The sequence below is a fragment of the Cryptomeria japonica genome, chromosome 8 (genome assembly GCF_030272615.1).
Source record: "Cryptomeria japonica chromosome 8, Sugi_1.0, whole genome shotgun sequence".
Taxonomy (NCBI): Eukaryota; Viridiplantae; Streptophyta; class Pinopsida; order Cupressales; family Cupressaceae; genus Cryptomeria; species Cryptomeria japonica.
The window spans coordinates 633,258,983-633,275,494 of NC_081412.1; the positions used below are offsets into that span (position 1 = coordinate 633,258,983).

General features: G+C 35.9%; 1 protein-coding gene across 1 annotated transcript; it reads right to left on the minus strand.

Annotated features, from left to right (window-relative positions):
• Positions 1-1,488: 1,488 nt before the first annotated feature.
• LOC131036896 (putative receptor like protein 25) lies at positions 1,489-4,206 on the minus strand. The gene is made up of 4 exons (XM_057968908.1): positions 4,086-4,206; positions 3,011-3,091; positions 2,495-2,693; positions 1,489-1,732 (listed from the first exon to the last, which is right to left on the minus strand). Exons 1-4 carry the CDS (start codon positions 4,204-4,206, stop codon positions 1,489-1,491), a joined length of 645 nt encoding a protein of 214 aa, XP_057824891.1.
• Positions 4,207-16,512: the final 12,306 nt, after the last annotated feature.

Here is a 16,512-nt window from a genome sequence, read left to right on the forward strand (position 1 = left end):
ATTGCAACACACAATATTTCTATTGTGAGGTTATTGCTTTCTTTCATAATAACTCAAACTCTTATAATATTTGATGTTGTCATACTTAAGAAGTCGATTAAAATATTATCCAAATACACAACTCTAACAAATAGATAAACACACTAACAAAAATCAAATATAAAACAAATACATAAAAAAAAATATCTTTATTTCTATTCATAATATATACATGAAGCTGCCAAACATCATTACAATAATAACATCTTCCTGTCTAAATGTTAGGAATTGCTGTTTTTAATATTGTAACGAATCGAAAAATCAGTTACAAGTTCTGTTAGCTGTAGAACCAAACACGGACTTGAAAAATGATGTTGCTTCCAATCTGTTTGTAAAGAACTTACAATATCATGTATCATAAATTTAAGCTACTTTTGTGTTTCTTGCTAATTAAATACAAGAGCAAATGCTATGGGGAAACACGTTATAAGGTAACTTTGAATAAGATGAACCGCTTCTTCCATTCCTCATAAATGGTAAGATTCCAATATAGACTGTCTTTAATAATAAGGTCGACTCATCTACACACAGAAAACCCCAGATTTTATTGAAGTCTAATTTGTCAGAGCGGAGTCTGGGTTTACAACCACCAATCGCATTTGGTTGAGATTTGCAGAATCATTTTCAAGAAATGCATTTCGTGCCTATCCTGCAATCAAATAGGTTCCATACGTAAAGCCACTTTCGTACGTCCTGGGAATATACTGGCAAAAGTTGCAGCGTCTGGGTTTACAACTACCAAATGCATTTGGCTGTTTTTTTTTTGCAGAAATGCATTTTGTGCATATCCTACAATCAAATTACTTCCACTCTACCACATTTATTTGAGGCATCTAGTCAAACAGTTAATATGCCCTGTCTATGCTTCCACAATTTGGATACGTCTACCAGAGTATTTCCCATTGTAAGATCTGACAGTATTTGACCTTTTGTTATGCTTTGATGGATGCGTATACCCTGTTCCAAAACTCCCATTTATCAACAGCATCCTCAGCATGCCCATGTCTTCTGTCTACTGAAGAAACCACTCGCATAAGCATTCTAGCAGGGATGGAAATCTTTGCACATGACAAAAGTGCCCGCTTTTTTTAATGCGATCCAACGCTTTCAAATTTCTACGCGGGAATTTCTCAAATTCAAATGTTAACGCCGACTATTATTGGAACCGGACGGACTAGAGGGAACGGACGTTACGAAAGCAACGGTGGAAACCAAAAATCTGAAAACGGAACATTATGGATGGGAAATGTCAGCTCAGTGAGCCCGGCATACCGAAGCAGTCAAAGCTTCGAGTGTGCCGGTTAAACCAGGCCCTAAAATCATAGCATCATATACATTGAAGACTCTCTTTCTCACCCTGTTATTGAAAGTCAATATTCCAATCACAGTAGAGAATCCCAAACCATAACTCAATCCAAGTCCGACTGCCCATCCTATCATTTTAGCATCTCATTCCTTTGCTTCACCAATTGTCTCAATACTTGTGCGGTTACTATAGACAGAAGAGTTGTTGCAGACCGTTGTATTGGTAAATGGAATCCCACTTAGCTTATGATTGCCTAAGTAGGATGACTCCCCAAACATTAGAAACTGCCATCCGTGGGGTACTTTTCCATCAAGCATGTTGTAAGATAGATTCAAGAACTCCAAATAACTCAGCAACTCAAGTTCTAACGGAATGCTTTCATTCAACCTGTTTAGCGATATTAGTTTTTAGGATCAGACTGTAGCAAATAACAGATAGACAATTCAATGCACACAAAGAACACCTAACTACCCTGGGAAAACCTCTCTCTTGAAGGTGAGAAACCCGGCAACAAATCTCAGATTTTTATTAATCAATAACCAGAAGTAATTTACTATATGCTTCAGCACTTGAAGCAATCAGCAGAGAGATGAATCACAGTAGAATCATTCCTTCACACAAGAGCTTATCTGCAATAAGAGTGCATGCTGACACAAGAATGAGGCATGCTGATTCTAAGGTTAAGTTCGCTTAGCCTTGAATGGAGTTCGCTCAGTCTTGAATGGAATTCGCTGACCTCCAAAGGATGTTCGTTGCCCCTGCAGTCACTCAGTGATGTTCGTTGTCATCTAGATAAGGTTCGCTGTGCTCTCAATGATGATTGCTGCCTTTAGATGAGATTCACTGAGCACTGAAGATAATTTGGTGATCACTGAAGACAATCGCTGCACTCTGATGTAATTCGCTTGATGGCAGATAGAAAGTATTCACTAAATTGTATATGTTAACAATGATGTTGGTATTACATATATATGAGACTCTTGCCTTCCAATTTACCTTTGCTCGGCCTTACAATGTAAGAAATTTATTACAATACAAAACTTAAAGTTGGCGTCAATATGAATAGGTCAAGGTTAACCACAAGTTACACATGCCGCCCCACTTAGGGCACAGTTAACACAAATATCTCAGCCCTAGAAGGGATCCGACCTAGCTGCAAATATCTCCAGCTGATCCATGCGTCCCAATGTTCCTGGGATTCCGCCACTGAGATGATTCCTTGAAAGGTTAAGGGCTATCAAACCTTGAAGGTATCCCATTTTGGGAGGAATACTCCCCGATAAGAAGTTGTTTGAAAGATCAATACATTTTAGAATAAAAAGAACTTTCACAAATTCAACATCCCTACCTTCCCAGGAAATTGTAATCTTATTTGTATACGTACCATATTGAATTTATTCATCCAGATGAATTGGATTACTCTATGATGCATTTACCACTGCAAGCAAGTTTGCAAGGTTCCTTGGAATAGGTCCTAAAAGATGGTTCCCAGAAAGATCCAGAATTTGAAGATTTGGAAGGCCGATTAACTTGTTTGGGATGCTGCCATAAAATTGGTTGGACCTTAACACCAACACATGCAGTACTTATTATTTCCCAAATCCAGTACTTGAAGATATCTGCATTTTGAAATGGAAGGAGGAATAACACCTCTAAAGTTATTACCATTGAGCTTCAATGTATGAATCTCTTTCAGGTTTCCCCATTCTGCTGGCATATTACCTTCCAAATTATTTTCTGCCAAATCTAGAACAAAAATGAATAATAGAATGAGTGGGCATAAAAAAATGAATAAAAGAAGTTGAGAGGATTTATAGTCAAATAATGGATATCAATTATAATACAAGAATAATGGATATCAATTATAAAAATATTGTATTTCTTAAAAAGTTGACAAAACAAAATTTTTATTTTAATAAATAAATGAAGAAGTAGAATTTAAGGATGTGTTCAATAAAAAATATTATATTTCAATGAGCAAACATGTACGTGTGATATATGAGCAATAGATAAGATGGTTAAGATAAATAGCTTGCCCTAGACATATGAAAGGGATATTCCAAGGAAGGAAATAAGGATTCTTGACTCCCATGATACCTTTGAGACACAAAAATTTTGATATTTTTTTTTCAAGGAGCTAAATATGGACATGACGAATGAAATATTTATAGGATTGATTATAAATGTAAGAAGGTTGATAATGAAGATGGAGCTTTCTAATCTAGACCCTAATCCTTTTGCTCAAGTTATAGTGTTACATTCTTTTCTTTGAAAATTACATGTTTCAAAAAGCTTATATTTTTCAAAATGTAGATTTGAAGAATAGAAATTGCATCAAGTAACATCTTTTACGCAATATTGCTTAATGCTGAGATCTCTTGAAAGTTGTAAGTTTTTTGAATTTAAGGATTTCATGTTTATTGATAATAGACATTTGAGATGAATATGGACCCTAAAATTTAGCATTTTTTTTGGTATTAAAAATTGTTAGTTAAAGCAAAGAGCACATCTGGGGAGGCCAGGCCTCATCCAAAAAAGAGAGTCAGAGTGTTAAGCCTGAGCCAAAACAGTTGCATCACACGCCTACCTTGGCTATACCACAAATATCCATAGGTATCATACATAATCAGAAAAGATATAGTGCTATAGCAAAAATAGCTCATTGAAGGATCTCATGATGAGACTCTACCCACACAGTCCAACCTTGCACTCCCTCTATCCAAACAATCTTCTTGCAGACCTGAAGCTGCAACAACAACTCCACATGAGCATAGGAGGGTCCTCTGTTGCTCTTTATCCCCTCCAGTAGCTTGGAAAGGGCATGTTCGAAGGCAGCCTAGTTCTCCGCAATCCTTCTCCATTCATACCCATCATCTCGTAGACGAGCATAGTGTCGTAGCCATCTCTAAGGAATTGAAGGAGCTTGTTCCTTTCAACATTCATAGTAAAACAGATCTGCACAACATTTTTATAAAAAGTGAGCCTACAGAAAGACTCAATAATTATTTTGTCATTACCCTGGAATTTTTCTTCATTTCTAATTTTCCAAATATAACATAGAATATGAGCTGAGAGAATAAACCAAAATAAATTAGCATCTTTTTTGAGCCCATGGATAGTACCAAAAATAATATCTAGAACATCCACAGTCACAGGAATGTATATACCAAAAAGTAACCATACCTGTTTAGCCACAGAGCAATCAAAAAATATGTGTCTACTGGTCTCAGGGAATCTACAGATAGAGTAGAGTTCAATACTCTTGGTAACCTTCTTAGTTGGAAGTCTAAGAAAAGTTACCATTTGAAGCATTCGATTTTGGGAGGGATAGGGCTCTTCCAAAATCTACCAAAAAATTTCTGCCAGGAAGATTCGTTCAAATTAGAGTACCAGTTCAGATTAGCATGTTTAACAATAGAAGCATCATAGGTGAGTAAATTGTATATAGAGAGGGTCTTGAATTTATTCAGGAGAGAGCCATCCTGACACTTGAAGTAAAGAAACTTGTGAGAATCCACATGGAAAATAATAGGCAAGGAGAGGACAACACAAGCGCTTTTGATCATGTTATAGGTTCATTTTTGGGAAGCAAGAAGATCAAATTTAGAGCTGAGGTCCTCCCAACTTATTAATTCATTGCATTCAAGAATGTCCATAAGGTATTTTATGCCTTTTTTGGACCAAAGTTTGGTAGAATAGCCTTGAGTAAGCACCAGAGGTTTAGAAGTATGGTAGAGGTTCCACCAAATTGACCTTTCCCCATGCAAGAAATTATTGTTGTTAACATTAGTATTAACAATAAGCCTCCTAACATGCTCCCATGCTTTCTAGATAGATTTGAAGACATAAGTACCTTGGACCAAGATAGGGAAGGTGCCAACCACAAGGTCACTAAAGGGAAGACCCTTCCACGACTTAGCTTTCTTAGTAACCGTATTCTAAATATTATTTCTAACTAGGATCTTCCAAGGTTCCTGTCCCTCCAATGCATGGAATATATCACATGGTCAGGTGGTAGTGCCACTTCCCATCGGATGTTCTAGATTCTATCTTCAGGTGAGGAAAGGCTTCACTGGTGTTTCTTGGTTCGTGGTTCATGTACCAGCTCTTGTTTGTGATCATTGTTCAGTTGAGACCTTGTGGTCATTGTATCAAACTTTTATGTAACCTTGATATTGTAACTTTTGGATTCCGTGGTATTTTTGGAAGCCATGTATTTATGGATATTGTAATATTATGTTAGTGGAATGTATGTTAATTCAGTTGCTTTAATCTTTTGTATAAATGGTTTATGGATAAATAAATGCATTAGATTGCTTTGATTCTTTCATTATGAAATTTAGATGTATTTGTAGGTTTAATCTTAAGCATTTAATTTATCTAATTAAATGGACAATTGGATTAACCATGGTGTTAATATAATTTGTGAATTAATCTTATTAAAATGTTCAAAGATTAAATACAATTAATATAATGATAAGTATTGTAGGTTAAAAACAAACACCATGGACACTCGGCGAGAGGGAGTCATCTCTTAATAGATAGAATAAGGCATCCGAGGCAATAACAAACAGGGCAGGGGCAAGGGGACAACCCTGCTTATTGGATCTAGTAAGCTTAATAGGTCGGGAAAGAGTCCCATTGATTTCAATGTGAGCAAAAGCATCTTTGAGAAGGACTTTGACATATTTACAAAACTCAGTAGGGAAACCAAAGGCTTCAAGCATCATAATGATGAATTCCCACTCAACTCTGTCATAGGCTTTCTCAAAGTCTAAAAAGAACATAGCAGAGTCTTGTCCAGAAGTTTTAGACCATTCCATGGCCTCCCAACTAGTTATAAGGTTTTCAAGGATGTATCTCCCTTTAATGAATCCGGTTTGGATAGGGCATATGAACTTAGGAAGGATTTTCTCAAGCTAGTGGGCCAAGGTTTTAGCAAGAATTTTGTAGGAGACATTCAGAAGGGTGATGGGCCTCCAATTTTTAATGAGGGCCTTGTCACTATCCTTGGGAATAAGTTTAATAATGTTTTTATTAATGGATTCGCCCAAAGTACCAGAGTCAAAGGCTTCATAGTATATGTCCTGCAGGTCCTTAACAAGCCAATCAAGGTTGGCTTTGTAAAACTCAATAGGGATTCCATTCGGACCTGGAGTTTTGTCATTTTTAAGGGCTTTGATGGTAGATTTAATCTCTTCCAGAGAAACTTTTTGTTTAAGGAGGAGGGAGTCTTGTTCAAAGATTCTACAGGGGATGATAGATCGACATTTATGTCTCATGTCTTTGACCGAGTCCTTATCCTCCGAGGTGAAGAGGGCTTTATAAAACATCTCAAAAGCATCTTTAATATTATTTAGGTCAATGATTTCTTCGTTATCCACAACAAGTCTGTCAATTTTTTCTTGATTTTGTTTCTATTTGAGCAAGTTGAAAAAGAACTTTGATCCTTTATCCCCAAATTTCAGCCATTGGTTGTGAGCCCTAATCATGCCCCCCTAGATTTTAACCTGTTGATGCTTCCTAAGGGCATCACGAGCTTGGGAAACTTGGGTAGCAAGGTAAATGGAGGAGGGGTTGCGTTGGACATCCTGTTCAACTTTATGCAGGTGATTAGTTAAAAAAAATTCTAAAAACTTGTAGTCCTTAGCTTTCTTTTAGCCAATAATCTGGAGGATGTTTTGCTAAGAATTAACATTGTAATTCCATTTGTCAATGTGGGAGGAGAGGTGTTTGTTTTGTATATTAAGGAGCCTAACCAGATTTATAGCCACCAAGGCATCTTGATCCAAAAGCAGGCTAGTGTTGAGGATAAACTTTTTATTAGTGGTCCTGTAATTAGCCAAGGAATTCCTAATGCTAAGGTAAGTAACTATACGATGGTGATAAGATAAAGTCATGGGACACACAACCACAGTATTACCATAATCATTCGGCGAGAAGGAAAAATAATCTTTGTTGGCATAGAAGAGATCAAGTCTAGAATAAATCATATTAGCACCCTTTTGGTAGTTGCACCAGGTGTACAATAACCTAGAAGTATCATTTTTAGTACCCTCCAAAGGATCAAATAGCAATTTTTGGTGTTTCATTCTATCCCAATGTAACTTTTCAGAGCTCTTCCATTCAAATGGAATTCCCCTGATTTTATCATCCTTGTTCTCAATCATATTAAAGTCTCTAGCAATGATCCAGGGTATATCAGGAAGGGTCCCTAACCAAGTCTAGAGAGTAATCCTATCCTTTTAATCATTTGGAGCATATATAGAACAAATGCCAAAAAGAGTGCCTTTTAGGTCAACAGAAATCCAGATAGCTTTGTTACATAGGGAGGTTCCTTTGTTAGTTATGTGATTAGTCCATTTAGGATTAATAAGCAGGCCAACCCCACCCTTACCTCTGGGGTGGTTTGAGCATATTTTGATAGCATCTTTCCAAATGAAGTCAAGAGTGACCTCAAGAGCGAAGTTGACAGCTTTCAGCTCCTGCAACATTAAAAAATCCATGTCCCTATGAGAGTCAAGGAACCTTTTAACAACCTATTTTCCGTCTGGTGTCTCCAGAGCTCTAACATTCGAAGATATGCACTTCATGGGGAACAAGATAGTTAAAAGTTACCGCTTCGGAGACCATTCAGCTCTCCCATCTTCTTTTTATTCAATGGACCCTTGTTTTTGGCCTCTTTAGGTCTTCCTTTCCATTTGGCATTGGAAGTGTTCTCATTGAGATCATCCTCTTCCTCACTAGATTCAAGTTGGTACTCATGTTCAGTTCCTAAAGTAAGATTTGAATGAGTGGCAACTTCCCTACTACTCATCCAAGATAGTTGTGCCCTAGGAAAACAGGGGAGCGAGGAGCCTAAAATATTATTAATATCCATAGTGTTAGTAGGAATAACTTCAATCATGCAGTTATCATCGATTTTTTAAAATAATTTAGGAGATAGGTTCAGGGTCAAGGGAGTAGTGGTGACAATACTAGGGGGGTCTTGAACAAGAATCCTTCCCAATAGATATCTTAGGGGTATCAGACCTGAGAGACATCCTTGTAGGGCCATTACTAGTATTGCAATCACTAGTGCCTCGATCGGAACCTTCAAAGTTCTTAATCATTGTTTTGACCAATGAATTACTCGAGGTTTGGAAAGAAGATGACTGAAGATCATCCATAGAGAAAAGTTCATTCCTAATGATCATGCTCTGGTTGACAGATCTAATTTTATCAATGGCAAGTTGTTGGGCATTTTTATGTCTCCACTTTTTTGCGGTTAACCAATTGGAAACTGTCATTCTATGAGGTTTTGATCATCTTTGTAGCAGAGAAGATCGGGGTCTTATTGAAGTTTTCAGCCAAAATGGTCAAGGGAGCAAAGCAAGCAGGCTCAAGGTTATAAACCCCTAGAATGGCTTGTTTGTCGCGAGGGTGCCCAAGCTTTGGGTTAGCCACAATGGTCAACGAGGCATATTTAGAAAGATCATGGTAAGATGAACCTAACTTGGTTTGTTCAATGGTAGGATGCCCTATATTCGGGTTGGCGACAGAGTTAATTTTTGACTTATCAATAGGGGCATTAGGGGTCAAGGATTCAACCATTTTAGGGTTGGAAAAAACATTAGAAAGATTAGCTTTTGCACCATTGTCATCAATAGTGACATTTGGAACCGAAGATTCAACCAATTTAGGGTTGGCAAAGACATTATTAGAAAAGGATTTCACATTATTTGCCTCAGATCTAGGCTTCTTCTTGTTAATTATCGAACATTCCTTACAACGGTGTCCTTCCTTTTTACATAAAAAGAAAGCATTTAATCCACCGAGCACCTCTGTAGGGCAGGAGAAAATTTCCCCTTCAATTTTAAGATTTAGGGTAGCTGGGATATCAACTCCTGGTTTTATTGAGATTAGTATTCTAGTGTTGAGGTGCGGAATGATTCTAGTGGATTCATCCATGCGAATAATTTTACCGATGGGTTCCATCATTTGGGGTAAAAAATGCCACAAAAATGGAGGAAATTTTTTTAGCACAATCCATCTAGGGCATGATAATGCCAAGATTTTTTCATTTATCACTTCAGGTGTCCATCCAAGGGCCCGAAATGATGTTCTACCAACAGCTCAATGTTGTTTCTTAAGGACTTTGACTTGTGTTTCATGATTGTTGAAGAAAATAACAAAGAGTCCTTTTTGTATTTGCCTACAAAAAGTAATTCTAAACCCTACCTTTAAATTCTAGAAATTGTATAACCAGTCATCCATGAACTTACGGGGAGGGCACTTTTCCAAATCAACAGAGGCAAAGAATATAGAAGAATCTTTTAACCTATCTTTTTCTAAAGGTATTTCTTTAACCATTGCTTCATTGTGATAAATGGAGAAAAATTCCAGATTAAAGTTAGAATCCTTACCTTCTGGATTGGGTTGTCCATTTTCGGGTGTTGTAAGAAATTTGGCATCATTCGCCACTCCATTCGTAGAGTTCGCCACTATCTCAGAGAAATATTTCTTGTGTTGTGGAGACGGATGCAAAGGTGGAGTGAGAACAAGGTTTGGTTGGGTTAAATGAGGTACATTTCATGCACCATCAGACTCCGGCTCCATAAGGGGCCAAGTGTAGGATGAACGACCAAGTTAATGAAGCTTCGGGGGAAAGAAAAATTAAATGCAATGAAAGGAAATGCTACTAAAGTTGCATAAGTATAAAAGTAGTGAAAATAAGGATCAAACCCCATGGAGGAGGGACGCCTCCTCCACCAAACACATGTATCGAGCCTCCCACGTTAGCGAGGTCTCCTTTCACATGCCCAGCTCAGCAAAAAAATTTGCATCATTCACCAAGCGAAAAAATGCAGCCTAGAAGTTCAAATATAATAGTCAAATCGAATATTCAAAATTTAGCATTATTGAAAATAATAATATAATGAATTATTGAGCTATCCGACATGTCAATACATAACTATCATGGTTTTACGATAGTCATTTTTTATTTTTCAATTAGATTTCCTATTAGGAGATGTGTGTGTTCGTCTTGAATTTTTCCTCAAATGAGACATGTATAAAAATACTTATCAAGAAATACAAAATCATCTATATTATGAAATTATAGCCTATTGTCAAGTTCTAAATTTAGTTTTTATGAATTTGGTAAAATATTATATTTCTATACCATAGTTTGACTCTAGGTGGACTATAATTTCTAATAAAAATAAACATTGAAGAAATAATTAGTTTTTAATGTATAAAATTCTTCAAAATGAATAGTACATATATATGGTTGATGTCTAAAACTTTGACCATTAAATTTGCTTTCAACATTTTACTCCTCGCATCCTTTTCCAAATTTATATCACAAATTAAAAAATCAAGAAGTTGAATGAACTATCTTCAAAAAAAAAAAAAACAATATCTTAATTTTACTTATGAGATCCTGGATATAATAAATGACATTTTATACATAATAACTGAGCTTAGGTGAACTATTTTGATATTTTAGAAAGTGTCTGCACTAAAAGTTCTCTATAAATATTAAATCAACATATAACTTCCCTTTATATGACTTCTTGACTTCATGCATATCTTGTTGTCATGTTGTTACTTGCAATCTAACATAACAATTACAAAAGCTACAATCTATACTTCACTTGGTAAATTTTGATACTATGATACTAAAATTTATTGATATTTTAATTAGTAAGTTTTCATCTTTCTAGTTTCCTAGATTCATAAATGTGAAAAAATAAAGAATTATTGCATATTCATATCAATTAACAAACTTTATTTAAATGCAATAATTAAAAGAATGGAAAGTTCAATTCAACATATTAAAAATATCACTAAGAAACATAGCTAAGATATGAACAAAAATAATATAAGATAAATTTACTCGCTCTAAAACCCCACTATCGTACCATGGAAAGTCAATAACACGAATTTAGTCATGCATCATAGACCGACTGTGATTTTTCGAAGAAGTCAATAACACGAAGTTTATAATACGATTTTGAAACTAATTTAACTACATCCCTAGATATCCGGCCCGTGGGCCCCACTTTGTTTGACCTGTTTTCGTTCCCTCTCATTCCACGTTTTCGTTTCTGCAACATGTTTCCATTAGCCGTTTCTATTCCCGCTTGCCTTTCCCAGTCCTCGAGCAATTCGTTTCCTTCGTTTTGAACGCTTCTCCTCTATATTAAATTACATGGCAGAAAACTAAAACAAAATCCTTTAAATTAAATTGTGAATGAAAACAAAAAGGTGAACTGTGTAGAAAAGAAACTCCAAAATGGCTGTTTGTGTTGTGTCGTAGAAATTTCTATTTAGTCTTTTGTTTCCTTCACTTCCCACATGCAATACGAGACTTAGTTAAGTGGATTGTTAAGTGGATTGAATATTTGTTGGAGGCTTTACTATGTTAAAATTAAAATTAAATTAAATTAAAGTTGGCGCCAATATGATTAGGTCAAGGTTAACCACAAATACAAAACTTAAAGTTGGGGCCAATATGAATAGGTCAAGGTTAACCACAAGTTACACATGCCGCCTCACTTAGGTCACAGTTAACACGAATTGTTTAGGCTGGCAGGGCCATACACATGCTAAATGTGCTAGGTCAGCCCTAGAAGGGATCCGACCTGATCCATGCGTCCCAATGTTCCTGGGATTCGGCCACTGAGATTATTCCTTGAAAGGTTAAGGGCTATCAAACCTTGAAGGTATCCCATTTTGGGAGGAATACTCCCCGATAAGAAGTTGTTTGAAAGATCAATACATTTAAGAGAAATTCACAAATTCGTTTCCTTCGTTTTGAACGCTTCTCCTCTATAGAAAATTACATGGCAAAAAACTAAAACAAAATCCTTAAATTTAAATTGTGAATGAAAACAAAAAGGTGAACTGTGTAGAAAAGAAACTCCAAAATGGTTGTTTGTGTTGTGTCATGGAAGCGCATCGTAGAAATTTCTATTTAGTCTTTTGTTTCGTTTACTTCCCACATGCAATACGAGACTTAGTTAAGTGGATTGAATATCCTATAAATATCTTAACCGAATATGCTTAAAACCAAAGATGATAAACCTTACCTATAGAGTGGAGGCCTCAAATGCTAAACCAAAAGATTTGTTGGAGGCTTTACTATGTTAAAATTAAACTTCCTTTTAAAGTTATGAATGGACCTCTAATCAGAATTATAATTTTAAACAAAAATATTATAATTTTAATTTGTTTGAAATATATTTGATTATGTTTAGAAATGTTTTTTTATAATACAAAATTAATTCTATTCTATAACAAATGCTATTGTTAATACAAAATTAATTCTATTCTATAACAAATGCTATTGTTGTCTAGATAATCAAGTTTCAATATCCATTATTATGTATAATTATTATTAAACTATTTTAAAAAATTCTTATTTCAGTGCCTTTTATTATATTCTTAAAATTTTTATAAAGCATATAATAACAAAATACATTTTGTTGATAAAACAATACTTTCAATATCCTTTACTATTATATATTTATTATTAAACTATTTTAATAATATATATTATTTCAATACATTTTATTATATTCTATAAAAATTTCATAAAACATATAATAATAAAATATATTTTGTTGATGGGGATGATCCCACAATGCAAATGCAGCGGTTAGCTAGCCTCTTACATGGGAGGACTTGGGTTTGAGTCTACTCGAGTCCCATGTTGTTGGCATAATTGATGGTGTTGGCACAATCAATTGATCAGTTAGTACAGTCATTGATGACAAACACTTATCGGTGAATAAGGCCAAGTTCACAGGAAAGGAGGTGTGGTAAACCTCAATGGTTTAATCATGGCTACAAACAGTATGGAGGATTCCATGGTTCCCTAATATGCATTATTGACACACTTAAGCAGTGTGTTAGTCAAAGACTAATCAGTTGAAGGATAAACAGAGTAGCTGGCTAGCCAGCCAAGCATCCAATAGGTGTTGAGATTAGTTTCTCAAACTGGTAGTTGAAATGATGATGCGGTCATAGGAGGTGACTCAGACTGTAGTTTAATAGTCTTATGTATGACCAAAACACTCTGGACAGACAGGTGATCAGTTTGCTTGATGATCAGTGACCGGTGGAAAAAGATGAAGAGTTACACCAGTGAACTGATGATACAACTTGAAGGATGCTTTCCATCGAGAATATCAGAGCGATGACCGATAAGTTGGATGTGATGACCAAAGGTTAGTCAGCCAGGGTGAGATATTATAAAAGAAAATCCTAGTGAAGTCTACAACAGTTAACAACCAGTTAAGGCATGATTTGTGGGGATTTTCTAGTTCACATTAAAAAGTCAGAACATGACCCAAAATTTGCTAAAATTACAAGTTGCAGTGGCAAATAAGGATGAGTTGTTGGTGAGAATGATGGAGAGAGTGCAAAGAAAGTGCAAGAAGATTTGAATTTCAAATTTATCGAGTTTTAGGTTTGAACTCATTTAGGAAACAACAGTTATGTGTTGGCAAAACATGGTATAAAGGTTTTTGGCATAGACGAAAAAAGTTTGATTGTGAAATTGCTAAGTGCAATCTAAAAGAGAGGCGATCTAGCAAGGTGAGAAGAGTTTAGAACTACTAAGTGAATAGTAGAGTGGTGAAGAGAGTGTGCAGAGATCGGATAATGTGAAGAGCAGAGAAAGAGTGCAAAGTAAGTGTAACTAGTGGTCATAACAAAGAGCTTCAATTGGATCTAATTAAGCTAAGAGTAGCTATAATAGCATATCATTCTCTCTATTGTTTTCTAATAACTACAATAGTAAAATCCCTTAACCGGGTGGACTTTAACAAGTCCCTTTGTAAAATCCCTTAACTAGGTGGCACCTAACAATGTCTTTGTAATCTCCTAATAGGGATGGCTCCTCACTAGGCATACTCCAGAAGAGTGCAAATTTTGTGAGTTTCTACTCACACCGTGGTTTTCTCCCATTTGGGTTTCCATGTGATAAACCTTGGTGTTCATGTGTGATTGATTTTTTGTGTGCATGTTTCTTATTAATGTTGCTTATACTGATAAGTGTTAAGTTTGATTAGAAATCTTGATTAAGATTAAATCTGGCAGAACCCGTATAGTGTTGATTCACCCCTCCCCTCTCAACACTGGTTGGGACCAACAATTGGTATCGAAGTCTTGGTCCTTAGATTCAGAAGATCTTGATAGCTTAAGGAAAGATCCAAGATGTTACGAAAGGAAGGCCACAAGTTCTCAAAGGAGAATTACACATTATGGTGTGATAGAATGAAGCTCTACCTAAGAACCCTAGGAGATCAATACTAGAATCATGTAAGCATAGAGTACAATAAACCTACAGGGGTTCTCATTGAAGATTAGATCAAAGAGAAGAAAGATAACATTACAACTATGGATATGATTGCTAGTACTCTATCTAATAATGAGTATGCTGAGGTTCAAGATCTAAAAATAGCCTATGAGATATTGAATAAGCTGAAGACTGTTTATGGAGGAGATCCTCATGTAGAAAAGGATAAGGTGGACAATTGGAGAGGCAAATTTGATGAGATGAGGATGCAAGAAGGATAGAATATAGAATAGTATAGAAAAAGAATAAAGGATGTGGTAAATTCCATCAGAAATGTTGGAGGAAAACTTGAGGAAGATGATGTGGTTAGCAAAATCTTGAGAACCTTGCTACCACAATATGCCATAAGGGTTTTTGTAATGCAGTAAATCAGATATTTGAGAACACTTAATGTTACACTTGACTCCCTGATCGGTAAGTTGACTTCCTTTGAACTGAGCAACTATGATAATAGTATGCCAAAGATTGGTGCTACCTTCAAATCTTCCATGACATTTGCACCAACAAGGAGAAGAAAAGAAACTAAAAGTAGTTCTACTACAAGAACCAGTCATTCTCATGAACATGACAACTTGTTATCTAAAGAACAGGAACAAGATGATCTTGAAGCTCTAATAACAAGAAGGTTTCCAAGAGGAAAAGGAAAGTACAAAGGTAAACTACCCTTCAAGTGTTTCTCTTGCAATAAAATAGGTCATATTGCATCTAGATGTCCTGACAATGATAGGAAGGATGACTCTAGAAGATACAAAGAGAAGAGCAAGAAGGAGTGCTATCTTGTAGAAGAAGGGGTTACTGATGAAGAATCAAAAGGATCTAATGGAGAAGGGATTGCATTTGTAGTGGTTAAGGAAGATAGAATAGAGGAAAGTGATATGGCACTGATCTCCAGTTCAAACTGGTGTGGAGACTGGGTAATTGATAGTGGTTGCACTCACCACATAATCGGTGATAGGAACAAATTCCTCAACATGGCGGACTGTGATGGAGTATTAGTGAGATTCTCTAATGATTCTCCCTGTGCAGTAAAAGGTAAGGGATCTATAGCCCTAAATGTTAAAACCAATTTTGAAGATATTTACTAGGTAGAAGGGCTAAAGTATAGTCTGTTAAGTGTTGCACAACTTAACAATAAAGTTACCCGTTAGAGTTTAATGGAGGAATATGCAAAATAAGTGATAAATTAGGAGGTTTGATTTCTACTGGTAAACAAAGTAGAGGTAATATGTTCTACCTAGACACCACTATAGGAAGTTGCCTAATGGTAAAGGTAGAAGACAGTTGGTTGTGGCACAAAAGATTGTGTCATGTTAAGTTTGATAGAATAGCAAAGGTTAGCAAAATGAAGTCTGTCAGAGGTATGCCTGACATTTTGAAAGCTGAGAATGCTACATGTAAAGAATGTCAATTAGGAAAGTTGACTAAATCTAGTTTCACCAGCAAATCTTATTCATCTGAGAATGTGCTAGACTTAGTGCATACAGATTTGTGTGGTCCTATGAGGACTAAGAGTTTCTATGGGGACCGATACTTCATTTTGTTTGTAGATGATTTCTCAAGAATGATGTGGGTTGTATTCTTGAAAGGAAAAATATGAAGCCTTTCCCATGTTTAAGGTCTTTAAGGCTCGAGTGGAGAGAGAAACCGGTAAGAGTCTGAAATTTTTGAGATCGGATAGAGGAGGAGAGTTCACCTCTCAAGAGTTCATAAATTACTGTGAATAATAGGAGTATGAGGTAGATGTCTACACCCAAGATATCTCAGTAGAATGGGGTTGTTGAAAGAAGAAACAAAACTCTAATTGATTTTGCGAGGACTC